The following is a 16,535-nucleotide window of genomic DNA, read 5'->3' on the forward strand; positions in this document are numbered from 1 at the left end:
AGTATGCTGACATCAGTGTCACCTTCAGCAGCTTGCCCAGTAGGCAAGGTTATAATAATAATCATAATAATAATAATAATAATAATAATAAGGTCCTCGGAAGAAACCTGCAATCTCTGATGGAACACTTGGGATCTGGAACTTTCGTTTCGCACGTGAGAATTTAATGCACTGACCCCCGCAGGCCAGGTGGGTGCGAGCGAGTCTCACCTGGTTTCCCCCGCTCTTGGGGTTGACAAACACCAGCAGAGGCTTAATGAGCTGCGACGGAATGGGCTTCACTATGAAGGGCTTCCAGCCAGACTCCTGGACGCAGGGAGAGAGGTGGTCAGGCACAGCACCGGGGTCACGCTTGGAAAGGTTCTAACCACCGTCTCCGGAGCGCCTTCGCTCGGGTACGGGGAGCAAAAATAATCCGGATCTGTTTAATGAAGGGAGCCGCCGGCACCGAGACCCATCCCTCCATAATGGAGCAAGCGAGTCATTATTCGAGCGCCGCGACGGCCGTCGCTTTCCTCGCAGCGCTGCTTAAAGAACCCGTTTGGGAAGAGGAGAGCTGGAGGCTGCTAAGCAGGATGGGAAGGCCAACTTTGTGCGCATGTCCTTGAGGAACTGGGATCCTTGGACTGAGAACATTATTTCCCTGTGTGTTGGTGTTCCAATGAAACGTTTGAGATGAATGCCGTCTGTGTGTCCTTCTTTGCCCCCTCCAAACCCACGGTGCTGTGTGCCACACTATGCTATACCATGGGAATAAGAGAGGACAGTGATCTCTGACACTGCCAAGAAAAGTGATGGAGACCCACCAAGATCCTGTAAGAGGGGTTTGCACCTCTTCTGCCTGGTCTTGTGCTGAAAACCTTAAGCTAAAAACCTCCAGCAATTCTCCTGCTGTTTCTTCTTTCTACTATTTTTAATAATAAAATTTATAGTAAACCAGTGTGTTTAACCAAATACACTCAGATGTATGTTCCCAAAGTCTATTTCTATTCTATCCCACGTCTACTTTGTACTTGTTTGTGCGTGTGTGTGTGTGTGCGCGCGCATGTGTGTGTGACGTGCATTCATGCAAGAATGAGGCTGTGTGTGTATTAACAGTTTCTGTGCAACAGTGACTGGGCCTGTCTATGTGTGTGCATGTGTGTGTGTGTTTTTGTGTACACACACACACACACACACACACACACACCCTTACAACCGCTCCCACAAACTGCAACGGCTGCGCCCTTCACGCCCTTTCGACCGATCTATATGGGCCGCCTCCGAGTTCCACACATGGCAGCACTCGGGCGGGTCCCGGAATGTTCCGGAGGCGCGTTTGAGAAGCGGCTCAGCTTTGCTCTGCCTCCACCCATCCGCCACACACCCGACACACGCCCTCTGTCTCCAACCCCCATCGCAAAGCCGCCGCGGCGTCGCACGTGCGCCCCAAACGTTCCACAGCAGGGGGCAGCCTAATTATGACGCGCGTGGGTGGTCCGGACTAACACACACTCTTGTTCGGTTCCCTCGGGCGTTGTGTAAACACTCTAAGTGGTGCTGTTGTACAACGGATGTCACAGAGGTCGCGCTAACTAACAAAGTGCTTTTATCTGCTCCTTTTCCTAACTGTCGGGCCCTCGGCCCTCCAGCTCTTTAACCACAACAAGCAGTATTTTACATGAGCAAAGGACGCTACAGTCACACGGCCTCTTACTTCTGCTCCCTTCTTGCTGGACTTGCGCTTGAACGAAGTCCGCTTCTTCTTCTTACTCAACTTGAGTGAGGTCTGCGAGGAGGAGGAGGGACACACAAACTGTGTTTGACGTTCTAAAAGCACCGAGAAACACCACTTGTCTTGTTTCAACAGCTGCAGCCAGGGACAGCTAGTAGTGTAGTGGTAAGAGCTATGGGCTTTAGACCCAAAGGTTGCAGGTTTGACCCCCACCTTGGGCTGTAGTACTCTTGAGCAAGGTACTTACCCTAATTTGCTCCAGTGAAATTACCCAGCTATATAAATAGATACACTACTTATAATGGGTCACTCATCCATACATCAGTGGAACACACTCTCTCTGTCTCCCCCACACTATGAGAGAACCTGAACAGCATGGCTTTGGACTGTGGGAGGAAACCAGAGCACCTAGAGGAAACTCCATGCAGACAGGAGAAGAACATGCAAACTCTACAGAGACTGAGTGGAGTTTGCATGTTCTCTCACACCACCCATGTGCTGTGCTGCCCAATTTGTAATGTTACTGGAGCAGTTTAGGGTAAGTACCTTGCTCAAGGGTACTAGAGCTGGGGATCAAAGCTGCAACCTTTGGTTTAAAAGGCAGTTTTTTTTTTTTTTTTTTTTTTTCCCCCTCCCCCTTCCACAAGGCTGTGAGAGCTTAGACTGAAAAAACCTGCTCTGTGTACAATATTACTGGTAGTGTTGAACAGCAAATTAAATGGTCTCTACCGCCCCCCGCTGGTACTGAATTCATGGAAAGTCAGCTAAAGAAAGTTTCCACTGGTACCATCATTTCAAAAGTAATATTGTGAGCACTGGAAAAGCACTGCAAATAAAATATGCAATATTCTGTACAGTATGGTGAAATTTTCTCAGATAAAGGTCATGACAGCTGGTAGTGTAATGATTAGAGCTGCTGCCCTTGGGCCCCAAAAGTTGCGGGTTCGAATCTCACCTCCAGCCCTAATACCCTTGAGCAAGGTACTTGTCCTAAACTGCTACGGCAAAATTACCCAACTGTATGAATGAGTAAATAATTGCAGGCAGTTTAACACTGTAAGTAATTTTACAAAAAAAGTGTGAGGTAAATGGAAAAATTAAGGTCTGCGAAATAAAGGACGGTACCTGTGGCCTTCGGACACGAATGATCCAGGAGGGGGGTACGATGACGGCGGCGTGAGCTCCTAGGGAACAGGTCTCTTCGATCTGCTGTAGCATGAAGCATGTGACCTTGTTGTGATACTGCGCAGAGGGAAGAGGGACCCGTGAGCGCCACACACACACACACACACACACACACACACACACACACACACACGAGTAAAGCACACCTCCTCGTTGGTCACTTACCGCCTGCTTACACCACGAGCAGCTGATGGCCACTATTTCCTTGCTGTGAAATGCAAACTTCTGCTGGAATCCCTGTGGGGAACAAAGAGGTGAGCACTCCGAGTTGAACGCAGACCCTACGTCTACCGCGCTCCTCATTCCATCCGGCCGGGCGCCGCTCACCTTCCCGCACTGCCGACAGCGGCCGTCCTGGCGCCTCCTGTGGACCCAGTGGTGGCGCACGACCATGGGCTGCAAACACACAACCGGCGCATCAAACCTCAGTCCCGCCTTTGCCGTGCCACCTAGCCAGAGCGACACACAACCCCCGACTCCTCTTTCCATTAACGTCTGTCTCCGGCAAACAGCGTGGACCACACAGCAGCGAAGATGTGCCTGTGGGATTTTTAAAGCTTCTCGGCACTCTAGATCATTCCACGCAGTTTTTGTAAACATCCGAGTGCTGGAAAGCAGCAAACCACAAGGCGTCTGTGGAGAATGCAACTAGTACTGTGTGGAGCACATTTACATTTATTTATTTAGCAGATGCTTTTCTCCAAAGTAATTTCCAACAAACTCCGTGTAGTGTTATGAGCCCACACACCTTATTCACCCCGGTGACTTACACTGCTAGATACACTACTTACACTGGGTCACTCATCCATACATCAGTGGAACACACACACTCTCCCTGTCACTCACATCCTATGAGGGAACCTGAACAGCATGTCTTTGGAGTGTGGGAGGAAACCAGAGCACCCGGAGGAAACCCACGCAGACACGGGGAGAACATGCAAACTCCGCACAGACTGGGCGGGGATCAAACCCATGTCCTCTCACACCACCCAGGCTACTTGCTGTGCCACCGTGCCATCCACAACTTCAGCACATAACTAGTACTCTGTGAAGTAGACAACTAGCAGTGTACCAACAAGAGGGTCAACTGGGAACTGGAACCTGTGCTCATCCCTATATATACAAACATTGATCCAAATTCAGTAATGACTTGTCCTCAGCTGAGTCGAGGTGATCCTACTCCAGAAGCACCGGTTATATTGCCACACCCTGGGTATACTGCAGCCACCGCAGGGTGTGCGTTTGTTTGTTTCTTTTATATATATATAAATACACACACACACACACACACAGACATGCATATACACACATATATATATATATATATATATATATATCTACAAAACTGCTTGAAAGTATTTGACTCCTCTAGGGTTGGTCATTATTCTTGTATAAAACATTAAAATAATCTTATAAAACCTAAATGTTACATCTTAAACTTTTAAAATGAGTAAATGACTATGATTTACACCCCTGATTCTACTTACCTACGTGGTTTAACCAGCGTAACTTGGGCTTCACTTATTTTTACACCTGCACTACTTGCGCATTTCTACTGAACACATGATTTCCTCTAAAGCAACATATGGACCATATTGGTCATTACACACCTATTATGTCACATGAGAAACACTGATCCTCATTAAATAACTATTTAGTGGTAAAACTAAGGGTCAATTGCTGTTATAAGGATGTACGTTTTACTTGCTGTGATTTTTAAAGCTGACTAACTTATGTTCTTTTTCCAAAGACCTCATCCTTCATTCACAAGCCACCAGATGATTTTATTCACGAATAAATTTATTTAACAATTACGTGTTTTTATTAAATTCCCATCTTTGGTATTACATTGGATGAAAGGTGTAGTAAGGAGGGGCTGTGAGATCAGACATAGGTTCAATATCTGTTTAGCGTGTGTGGAGTTTGCATGTTCACCCACTATCCATGCTGGTTTCCTCTGGGCGCTCTGGTTTCCTCGCACAGTCTAAAGATGCATGTTCAGGTTGACCAGAGACTCTAAATACCCCATACTGCATGAAAGCACCGAACGAATGTGTTTTATGGACTGGCACCCCATCCAGGCTGTACCCCACCAAGCCTAGCACCCCGTGAGATAGGCTCCAGACCACCATGACCCTGCCACAGGATAAGCAGTTACTGACAGCGAGTGAGTGCAACATATATGCAGAATAGGTTTGAGGAAACACCATATTTGTGATGATTAAATGAGTCGGTTAAAACTGGTGCTGAGAACAACACAAACACATTTCACATGATGGTTTCTTTAGACACCCACTTTCTGGTGAAACAGCAAAGAGACAAACTGCACCAGAATCTCGCACATTTCCAGAGAAAGAAGTAGGAATTACCTCGCGAACATTCCTGGACCCCGTTTCTCTAAATGAGGGCTTACACCGAAAATTGATCTGCGAAAGACACGGAAAAGGCGAAATGTGGTAAAATACAAAATTACCGCACAGCATGAAGCATCACACATGAATTACTCGTAATAAAAAGGATTCGTTTCAGCTCCAGATTTTGAACCCAAGAAAAATTAAAACAATTACAGGTTAGATCATGATCAAATGCAAACCGGCATCCAACATAGAGGCAAAAAAAGACCAAAAAGAAAGCAAGCAGAAAAAGGAGTTGCTTCTGCATCTCAGTGGTTGGGACTGTTCAGAATTCCCAGCATGCCCTGTGCAGTTGACATCGCGATGACCGCGATGCTCCGTGTTCGCTCACAATGCTGACTTTCCCAGAAGAAAAGTGTGAAATCAGATTATGAAAATTATGAATTATTAACCCGGGGGGGGTGCAGTGACGAAGCAGGTTTAGCCGGGGCCTGCTCTCTGGCGGGTCTGGGGTTCGAGTCCCATTTGGGGTGCCTTGAAATGGACTGGCGTCCCGTCCTGGGTGTATCCCCTCCCCCTCCAGCCCAATGTCCTATGTTGCCGGGTTAGGCTCCGGCTTGCCGCGACCCCACCTGGAACAAGTGGTTTCAGACAATGTATGTGTGTGTGTGTGTGAGTTATTAACCATGACCATCAGCAAAGCCATCTCCCCACAGGATGGTCTCCAGCTGGAGACCCACGGGTTCAGGAACCCCAGAGACACAGGCACCCCTCCGTCTCCCCGAGAAACACCGCCTCGATGCGAAACGATCCGGAACATGCTTAGAAGAGCGATGAAGAGAAGCGAGGACCAGCCGATCCGGAGGCCCCGAACCCCTGCCGAAAGAACCGCCTTATAGCTGGAGTTTGTCCCCAAAAGCAGTGCGGTAAAGCTGGACAGGTGTGTCTCACTCGAAAGGTCGGCGCTTTCATTTGCTGCTCAAGCAGAGCGTCTACTGGGATCTCTGCCTCAGTGTGGGACAGCTGGGGGGAAAGGAACATTTTTTTTTATATGAATTAATTATTTTTATCAACAGTGCAGGGGCACAGCAACACAGACACAGGAATGGTGCACCGAGCAAGTGCAAATACAGTACGTAAAACACGGTATTTCACCGGTATGGTCACGTAACACCATCTGATGAGTTCCAGAAGGGTGTCCAGACGTTCCAGAATTACGTTGAATTTTCACGCACATCAAATTTTAATTTCCGAGCAGAACTGAGGTTAAATACCTTGGTTATGCACACATTTACCCAGGAACTTAGATGTAGAGCACGAAAATAAAATACATTTTATTGCCTTGTTAAGTATAGAAAAGTGATCAGGCTACGTTCCATAAGTTCATCAAAAGAGGAATTTGCCCTGTGGTTGTGGGGGCGAGTAAAATGCGGTAAGGCAGCCTCCCACAGCTGCCCAGCAGCAGTTCCTTCACACAGGCTACACCCAAACACACAGGCAGCCTCTAAATGTTTACCCCATTTTTACCTCATGTGAAACAGGGAGCCTGCAGACTGTACTGCTGACATCACACCATTATTTTATGCTGAAAACCTGAGTTTCCCACGAAAAGTAGTCACCTGTCCTGCATAAAAGAGCAGGACAATTTAAATAATGTGAAACATTTCTGAATAAAAGGAAAAGCAGTTTTCTTAATAGTGGATTTATTTATTTAGTTATATGAAATGCACTTATATTTATTGTATTTATCATATTTATTGTTTTAGCTTTAACCATAGACGTGCTGGGATCGCCATTAACAGGAATGTCCTTTTATTCCAAGTTTATTCCCAGAGTCCGTCGTACTCCAGCACGTGTTTAGAGGACATTTCCAGGGACGTCTCAGCGGTTCCAGGCACCGTGGTACGCCTTACATTACCACAGCTCTACTTTACTCCAAAGCTTTTTACCAGGGGGCAGCTGGTACTGCGGTGGTGGGGGCTGCTGCCCCCTGGACCAATAGGTTGTAGGTTTGGATCCCACATCCAGCTGTTATACACTTAAGTAAGGCAATTGCGCAAGTAAAGTTACCCAGCTGTATAAATGGGTAAATAATAGTAAAGCATCAACTAAATAAATGTAATATAAAGTGCAGTTTGCCCATCTCTGAGCTACGCTGATCAATACACGTTTGACTCGAGAGTAAAAAGGAGAGTCAATATTAGACCGATAGGGTAATCTGAGTGAATTTTGTGAATTAGGACACTAATTGTATGTAATAATTTCACTAATTGTACAGTATTTGCATTTTCTCAGTGTATTCATCACCTCTCTGCATTGCTGAGACCCAGTTCCGTTCTCTTGTTAAATAAAAAAAATAAAAGAAAATAAAAACACAACACAATGAATTGAGACACAATGGCAGCTGTAAAAAAAAATACACTTTAGTGAACCATGTCTGGAGTGAGAGTGTGTGTGTGTGTGTGTGTGTGTGTGTGTGTGTGTGTGTGTTACAGCAGGTCCTGGGAAAAGCATGGTTCTTTCTGCAATGAAACATACGTACAGTGCAATTTCAATAAAACCTAAAACAAAGCACAGTACATATTTACATACAGCGCATGAAAAGGATGCAAAAAAGAGGAAATCATTCGAAGAAAAAAAAAAAAACTCAACACCTCACACACATACTGAACTGTTCTAAACGGCTCCGAGGAAACCTGACGCAGCAAACCGCTGAAAGGGTGTTACTTTTTCCATAAACGCGGTATTTCGAGAGTGCAATACTGGCAAAATATTGTCCCAAAAATAAGACAAGTGTTGCAACACAGAAGGCAGGGCGAGCAACTCTAAAACCCGACAAAAGGAGAACAATTACGATAGTTTGTCTATTTCTAATTTATATCATCATGTGAAGAAATATGCACACCTCATATCAGGAAGTTGGTAGTGTAGTGGTTAGAGCTGCTGCCTTGGGATCCGAAGGTCATAGGTTTGAATCCCACTCCTACATGCAGTACCCCTGAGCAAGGTACTTACCATAAATTGCCCCAGTAAAATTACCCAGCTGTATGAACGGGTAAAGACTTGTAACTAGACTAACATTGGAAGCTGCTTTTTAGAAAAATGTCAGCCAAATGAACAAATGCAAATGACGGGGGAGGGGTTTCCGCTGCACATACCTTCTCCAGCTGGTCCATGCAGATGTTGTGCACCACAATCTTGCAGGCACCACATTTCCTCCTGCTTGTTGATTTTTGCTGTGATCACATCATAAAAGAGAAAAAAATACATGTATTTTAAATAAACTAGGACTTACTGGTATTGATGCTGCACAAGAGACATAAAAATTAAAACTGGTTTTTATTTTTAAAACCTTTAGGGGATTTTTCAGAAATCACATTTTCAGAAAAATAGACATGTGGCTCTCAGTGTATAAGGTGTAGCCTGTAGATGGCGCTGTTCAACCACTTCCTGAATCCTTTGCCTCATGACAAGGTAAATTTACATTTATTTATTTAGTAGACACTTTCTCGAAAGCAACTTCCAATGAACTCCATGTAGTGTTATCAGCCCACACGTCATAATTCACAATCTACTGCTTGTAAATCTACTGCTTCCACTGCACCATGGTGGTGCAGTGAGTAGCGCTGCTGTCTCACAGCAGCTGGGTGGTGTGAGAGGACATGGGTTCGATCCCCACTCAGTCTGTGTGGAGTTTGCATGTTCTCCCCATATCTGTGTGGGTTTTCTCTGGGTGCTCTGGTTTCCTCTCACACTCCAAAGATATGCTGTTGAGGTTCCCCCATGGTGTGTGAGTGACAGAGAGCGTGTGTTCCACTGATATATGGATGAGTGACCCAGTGTAAGTAGTGTATCTAGCAGTGTAAGTCACCGCGGTGAATAAGGTGTGTGGGCTCATAACACTACATAGAGTTCACTGGAAGTGACTTTGGAGAAAAGTATCTGCTAAATAAAAAAATATAAATGTACTGAAATCTACTGTTTGTCATAATAGGTGCTTTATACCTATTTTAATTCTTTAAATAATAATTTTTAAAAAGTGTCTATATAAAAATTATATATAATAATATATAGGTATAATATATAGGGGCATGGTGGCGCAGTGGGTTTGGCCGGGCCTGTTCTCTGGTGGGTCTGGGGTTCGAGACGCTTGGGGTGCCTTATGTCGGACTGGCGTCCTGTCCCGGGTGCGTTCCCTCCCCCTCCAGCCTTGCGCCCTGTGCTGCCGGGTTAGGCTTTGGTTCGCCGTGACTCTGCCTGGGACAAGCGGTTTCAGACTGTGTGTGTGTTACACGAGTGAAGCCAATGTGCGGTAATGTACAGTAGTTGCTGGTGTATATATACTGTATGCACACTTTTAAGAACTTTTTACATTGCAATTATGTGTCTTGTGTTATTCACACTTAGTTACGCACAGCAGTTATAGAGAATTTTTGTTTTGTGTAGTACTTACAGACACTTTTTTGGTATGACTTCATACAAAGTACAAATAGGAAGGCGAGAGATTTTACAACAAACGAACCGAAGCGACTTGCATCCACTGCAGCGTGTGCCACTCAGACGGGACGCTGAAGTTAGAACGGGAAGATCTGCTTTGTTTTACACCGAGCGCGACTCGAACGGGTCCGCTTGCGCGGTGCAGAGACACGGACGGACGAGACTCTGCTCACCAGAGTGCGGGCGATGCAGTTCTGCTCTCCCACGTAACACGAGTCCCCGGAGACGCTCGTCTCGAACCAGACGTGATCTCCGTACACGGCGCCCTCCTGCGGGAGAAGGCAAAGGTCCGAATGAGGCCGCGGTAACGGCTCGGGTGCGGGACGGGGGGCGATGAGGGGACGGGGGGGGGGACCTCCCGTCAGCAGCACGGTCCACACTCACGCTCCAGTCCACGGTGCTGCGGATCTCCCGGTCCGGGTCGCTCTTCACCAAGGGCAAGGTGCTCGGCTGCGCTGGCAGGTGCTGAAGGCCCGATTTCGCAATGGCTTTCCTGAAACAACACACACACACACACACACACACACACACACACTTCTTGAAGCATCGCTCAACAGCTTATTCCCATTCAGCTCCGACACTTTGCAGCATGGCCGTAAAACTGACTTTTTCTCATCCAGGTGATGGTAAACTCTCGTTCTGTTATTGAGGGCTAAAGAAAATATTACAGCCTGTTAAAAATCCTATGAAAAAAAGCAATTCATTTGCTTTGTTCATGTTGTACTGCTGAATTATTATTATTTTTTTTAAGACACAGGTAAGAGGCAAACCATTAGACTAATGCAATGGTTTGCCTCTTACCTGTGTCATAAATCTAAACAGAGTAAGTACACTGTACAGCGATACTGCAAAACACTGTAAGACTTTTTCTCATGACCTCATGCTTATTATTACAGAGCTACAGGAGTGTAGAAATTATTTTTTGCAGCGGCCGTATAAAACACAACAGTTCGAACAGTACAACAGTAAGTGCCAATGATACTCAATATTATGTACAGTATTTACGAATATGAAGCGAGACTGAATAATAATGAGAATGTCATAGCACAAAATTATGTTCCATTAGTTGCATCAGTTCTGTTCAGTAAATGGCCTATTGTAGGATTTTAAATCAGTCCAGTCAGGATGTAAATGCAGTTTTACACCTGTGATACGAGTTGCTATGATTATGAAATATCAAGCAACCGTGACTGGGCTATGGAGTGGTGTCCCTCCCGTAGGGTATTGTGTGTGTTGATGAGGGGTGAATCAGTGGCCTTGGTGACTGGTTTTCCCCCCGCAAGCATGTCACCGAACCCGATTGTTTCATTAACAAGCCTAAGTCTGATGTGTCCCAGCGGCATCACGGAAGGAAGTGAACCTGACAGCTGACAGTAAACATATGGTATTTCCACTGTACGCACAAAGGACCAGTCTTCACGTAGTCTAAAACCAACAAGTGTGTTACACAACATTTCCGAATAACATGCCATGGATTCTTTTGGCAATAGGCAAACTGCTGTCTCCTTTACATGCACATATTGGCTCCATGTTTGTGTTACAAATTTTCAAAAATATTTTTTTTTCTCCCAAATTGCCAATTTATTCTTTATTGTTTTTTCTACACTAATTGTTTTCGGTGTGTTGCTCAGCGAACGCAACCTGTGTTTTTGCCGAAAGCTGTTCCTTGGCATCAAAGTGCATTTAAAACAGAACAGGTGTGTGGGACCACCTTCAGCCAGCTCACTTCCCAGTGTCTACAGTGTCGGCGATCAACAGCAAGATGCGGAACATTTATGGAATTAAAAAGCAGCACCGAACAAGAATCTGCAGAGATATTTTTATTAATTCTAAATTTCTTTCACTTTTAATGTAGTTAGAGAATTAGTATAGTAATTAAGTAATTAATTATAGTAAGTAATTATAAGCAGATTTTATACACACACACAGACAGACACAGTACTGTGCAAAAGTTTTAGGCACTTGGTAAAGTGAGAATGCTTCCAAAAATAATGCTCTCAATAAATAAACTTCCTACAAAGCTTAGTAACCATCCATCGTCAACAACCGCTTGTCCCGAGTGGGGTTGCGGAGGGCTTGGCCAGGTCCCGCTTTCTGGCGGGTCTGGGGGTCGAGTCCTGCTTAGGGTGCCTTGCAATGGACTACTGTCCCGTCCTGGGTGTGTCCCCTCCCCCTCCCCCTCCAGCCTTGCGCTTCGTGTTGCGGGGTGAGGCTCCAGTTCGCCGCGATCCTGCTCGGGACAAGTGGCTTCTGCCAATGTGTGTGTGTGTGTGTGTACTTTCTTTAACAACATACAAAACTCTTACTGTAAAACTTTTTGCAAAATGAACGCTTGGAAATCTAAAATATGCCCTTTCCCATTGACACTAATGCAGAAGACATTAAATAACCATGCAGAAGTAATATTTTTGTGAAACATCTAAGTGCCAAAGACTTTTGCACAGTACTGTACTGTATATATATATATATACACACACACACACACACACACACACACACACACACACACTATCTTAGGATTCCTGTCAATAACTGTCAATAGTTAGTGTTAGTGTCTTGCTGGTTCTTTAGTTTGGTACTGTTTTGATTGGTTGGTTCACTGTTTGTATTGTAGGGATTCTGGGAAGGCCAACACACGGCCAGCAACCATGATGGGGAATTGAAAGGTTTAGAGTGACAGGGGGATTCAGCATTCAAACTAAATTGAGAGTGGAATGAATAGCCTGTCTTAGTTGTACTTATAAGAGAAAGAGCCCATGCATATTAACTGTTAGACCATAATATGGTTAGACATTAGACATCCAGCACACAAAGAAATAATCTCCATGGTACTTGGTGAGCCACATACTCTGCAAACAAGAGCAGTCAACTTGCACACCTTTCTTTGCACACAGGGGATGGAGGGTCACACGTGCTGATCAAAGCAATGGTCTACATACGAGAAGCACCCACACCGTGTTTCCAGCTGGGGGCCACCACAAGAGCTCCGCGTGGTTCGAGGAGAGGCCTTGCGGCGGGCCGAGCGATTCCAGCGAGCCGAGCGCCTTGCGTGGACCCAGCAAGGGTGTCTGGGCCATGGCAGAACCCTGCTGGGCCGGCGACCACAAGACATGGAGGAGACACGGAGCCGAAAGCGCCGACTGGTGCGGCGGCTGTTCCTGTGGGCACCGACATTTGGAGGTGGGCGTGAGGAGCTCCGGCGTAGGCAGCGGAGGGCGTCTCTCAGCCGCAAACGGGGTTGACTCTGGCTTTTCTCTAGGTCCTGCCACATGGGGCTGTCCTCAGCCTCCTCATCTGATACCTCCAAGTCCCTCCCACGGCCCAGCTCTGTCTGCTCAACCTCGTGGACCTCTGATTCGCTGCTGTAGCACTGGCTGTCACCATCCTCCGAGTCTGAACAGGAAAGATCCCGCTGCTGCCCCGTCCCCCGCATCTCCACTTGCCGCTCTCCAGGTGTAGCCCAGCTCTCTTCCTCCTTGGTCATCTGGATCAAACTGGCAAGCAGTATGGAGGAACCCAGCAGGTGTGTGTCGATGGTGCGGAATTTGCCTATGCCCCGAGGCCGCACAGCAAATCTAGGGTTCAAGCCAAGAGTGGTGGTGCTGGAGCGACGGCGCGCGTGGCGATCCTTTAGACGGATGCCACCTCGACACTGACCCCTAGTGTCCAGGAGGACGCCCTGCAGATGCACACTAGAGCGGCGGCGCTCTGTGAGGGCGGAAGAAGGCAGTCCCGTGCTAGACCGGCGTCGAGCCTTGCTGGTGGGAAGGGCCACGCTGGGTCGCCTGGAGCTAGGTTCTGCCACAGCAGCAGCGCCATGAGCCTCCTTCTTTTTAAAGTGTCGACGGAAAAAGGTGTCCATCGTGCCTGGAAGGAGCTGCTAAATGTCCACGTGCGCTGTGCACTCTGATGGGCTGTTGGTGCAGAAATTGGGCTGTCAGCAAAAGCGTCCTTACGAACATTCAGCTACTAATGGGAATGCAGTACTGTTCTTTTGGTCTTGTGAGAACCCAGAGGCAACCCTTTAAAACCAACTTAGTGGGAAGCTTTGGGTGACTCAAACTGCCTGGCAAACGCTACGTCTTTGTGCTTGAACACAACCCCTACACAGCTGAAACAATCGGCCAAATGGTCTACATGTCATCAGCTTAAGAAGAAATGCACCCCTCTGAATCTAAAACCACGTCCAGTAGAAAGCGATACTGTGGGTAGGAATCCCGTTGTGATAATGCAGTGTCCGCAACGGTCGGCGTCGGGGTGTGTGCCAAGAGCTTTACATCCATCCATTCCTCCCACCAGGCCATTCCTTTCATCCACCAAGTGTTCGTACTGTAGCTACATGTGAGCCCAGAAGACCGAGTCAATGCATGCAACCTTGCTGTTTTTTGATGGATGACTCAAACTTGACATGAAGAAGTAATGTTATATTAATGGTCTTTTCCACCCCAATTTCAGTCCAGCTTTCAGTGGATAAAAACCTGTTAGCTGCTGTAGGCTACTGCAGTGAATTTATGTTGCACTCTGTTCTGGCTCTTCTGCTATGAACCACTCCGGTATCTCGATTTTGTATCTTTTTATCCTATTTATATCTTATTTTGCTTACAAGAAAGCTGTTTGTACATATTCCTGGACAGCTTGGATTTTGAACTGTGCTGTTCTCATTTTGAATAAGTGCTTCACCGCTGAATGTTCTCTTTCCATTTTTTTTTTTTTTTTTTTAAATAGAAACAGATGAGTATTGCATAACATCAGCATGCAATACCCTTTTCTGGGTGTTTGCACTGTGCTGTGCCTGGATATCAAAGAAGTTCACAACAGTGCACGTATCTTAGAAGATCCCAGAATGGTTTCTCTCACACCCAGAAGAGGATTACAAAGTTAACGTAGCTGCTCTGAGAAGACGGAGCACAGGGATTCTCAGAGCAGAGGACCTCTCGGTGGCGTACCCATGAACACATTCTCGTCACTCTCCCAGATGTGAACTAGGCGATATAAAAGATCTCATACATATGCATATCCCAGACTGTGTCTTATATGATAACATAAACCAAAATACAATCCAAATAGTTCAAATGAAATGTTTACATATTACATTACATTCTCCAAAGCGACTTCCGGTGAACTGTATGTAATGTTATCAGCCCACACAGTTTATTCACCATGGTGACTTACACTGCTGGATACACTACTTACACTGGGTCACTCATCCGTACATCAGTGGAACACACACACACTCTCTCTGTCACTCACATACTATGGAGGAACCTCAACAGCATGTCTTTGGACTGTGGGAGGAAACCAGAGCACCTGGAGGAAACCCACACAGACACGGGGAGAACATGCAAACTCCACACAGACTGAGTGGGTATCGAACCCCATCCTCTCGCACCAACCAGGTGCTGTGCCACCGTGCCGCCCATATTTACATTATGCTATATATAACATAATCCATTTCCCTGTGGTTCACTGTTGTGACTGCTAAATTGACCATGGGTAAACACTATTCCCACATACACACACAGAGGTGCTACAGACTTCTGGCATCCCACACGGTGATATTTTAATGCTAGCTACACTCCTATCAAGGGACCTTTAATCAGTGTCGCTGGCGAGCAACAGAGCACCCACCAAACATGGCAGCCTGGGACTGGAAACAAGCAGTATGGGGCTTACCATGGTGACAGTACCGAATGCAAAACTGCTAGGAACAGGCAGCAAGAGGTAACCCTTAACACACTTTCAGCGTTTCATTATTTCGTCATAAATACTGATAAGGTACTATAATAAGAAGGACAGGCCAGACTGCATGAAATGAATCATTTCTGGATTAATTAATACGACAAGACAATCAATTCCTTTTGCATATTCAGAATACTTTATATAATGCTTTATAATAGACTGGCTACTGCATAATGCAGGACTTGCAATGTGGATCCCTCTAAGCTGAGCACCTTCATCACATTAGGTAACTTCCCCCAGAGGCGCAGTAACCCGTGACAGCAGCATCCTCTTCTCGCAGCCTTCTGCGTATAGGTCAGGATTACTGGCTGTGCCTCCACTAAACAGGGGCTGTGCGTTACATAAGCCGGGGCCAAATGACCCGGTGGCTCCAGATACGCTGGTGTCACCTTCTGCGGAAGCTCCAGGCTTGGCACGCAGGGCCACATCCGGCCGGAAGCTGACCTACGGTCCTGCTCTCTAAAAAGATTACACGCTGACCTTCTTTCATCTTCGTATCTCCGACTGAACGAATTCATCAGTCTGGGACCGCGCCGCCCCAGCTAATATAGCTTATGCTTTCATGGTTTTCAAATGCTTTCATGATTTTCGACTTCTTTAAACCCCACGCAGAGCCTTGTATTAAATGCAGGATTAGGGCTGTTATTGGCCTTTGGCCGAGATCTCGCGAACAGCTGGGCTTCCTTTGGCGGCTCTCCGCCGCTACTGACAGCTCCGTCATCGCCTATTTACAGTTGTCGAAACGGCTCGGGAGATGCTGTCGGTTACACCGACAGTGTGCTGTCCGGTGGCCTACGCTGTTTTCAAAGACATCTGGCACTTGAACGTGGTTTGGTTCGTGCGTAAGGGCGAAAAATCCACAGCGAGACGCAGAGCGAAGGCGGCCGAGGGAGGTTAACGGAACGCGGGTCGACCTGAGCAGGCAGGCCAGCAGTTTTGGGAGCCCCCCCCCCAATGGTGTTAATCTCATGGGGATTCCTCCTGCTGCACAAGGCCAGGTCACCCAGGCGTTTCCCATAATTACAGCCAGAATACTCCTCCAAGCA

The 16,535-nt window shown here is 46.6% G+C and overlaps 1 protein-coding gene across 8 annotated transcripts in view; it reads right to left on the bottom strand.

Moving 5' to 3' along the window:
- Positions 1 to 16,535, bottom strand: part of LOC108941080 (diacylglycerol kinase zeta-like) — a 131,077-nt gene that overhangs the window by 55,393 nt on the left and 59,149 nt on the right. For 3 of the 8 annotated variants that reach the window (XM_018763541.2, XM_018763538.2, XM_018763537.2), the window contains exons 2-12: positions 12,690 to 13,664; positions 10,135 to 10,243; positions 9,924 to 10,019; positions 8,412 to 8,489; positions 6,205 to 6,276; positions 5,269 to 5,325; positions 3,227 to 3,295; positions 3,065 to 3,136; positions 2,840 to 2,956; positions 1,697 to 1,768; positions 211 to 306 (exon numbers count right to left, since the gene is read on the bottom strand). In XM_018763541.2, coding sequence (XP_018619057.2) covers positions 211 to 306; positions 1,697 to 1,768; positions 2,840 to 2,956; positions 3,065 to 3,136; positions 3,227 to 3,295; positions 5,269 to 5,325; positions 6,205 to 6,276; positions 8,412 to 8,489; positions 9,924 to 10,019; positions 10,135 to 10,243; positions 12,690 to 13,612 — 1,761 coding nt within the window. In that variant the 5' untranslated portion in view covers positions 13,613 to 13,664. The remainder of the gene's footprint in view (positions 1 to 210; positions 307 to 1,696; positions 1,769 to 2,839; positions 2,957 to 3,064; positions 3,137 to 3,226; positions 3,296 to 5,268; positions 5,326 to 6,204; positions 6,277 to 8,411; positions 8,490 to 9,923; positions 10,020 to 10,134; positions 10,244 to 12,689; positions 13,665 to 16,535) is intronic. The other 5 variants (XM_029256273.1, XM_029256274.1, XM_018763539.2 and 2 more) reach the window with 4 other exon arrangements.

The sequence above is a fragment of the Scleropages formosus genome, chromosome 11, assembly GCF_900964775.1.
Source record: "Scleropages formosus chromosome 11, fSclFor1.1, whole genome shotgun sequence".
NCBI classification, from domain to species: domain Eukaryota; kingdom Metazoa; phylum Chordata; class Actinopteri; order Osteoglossiformes; family Osteoglossidae; genus Scleropages; species Scleropages formosus.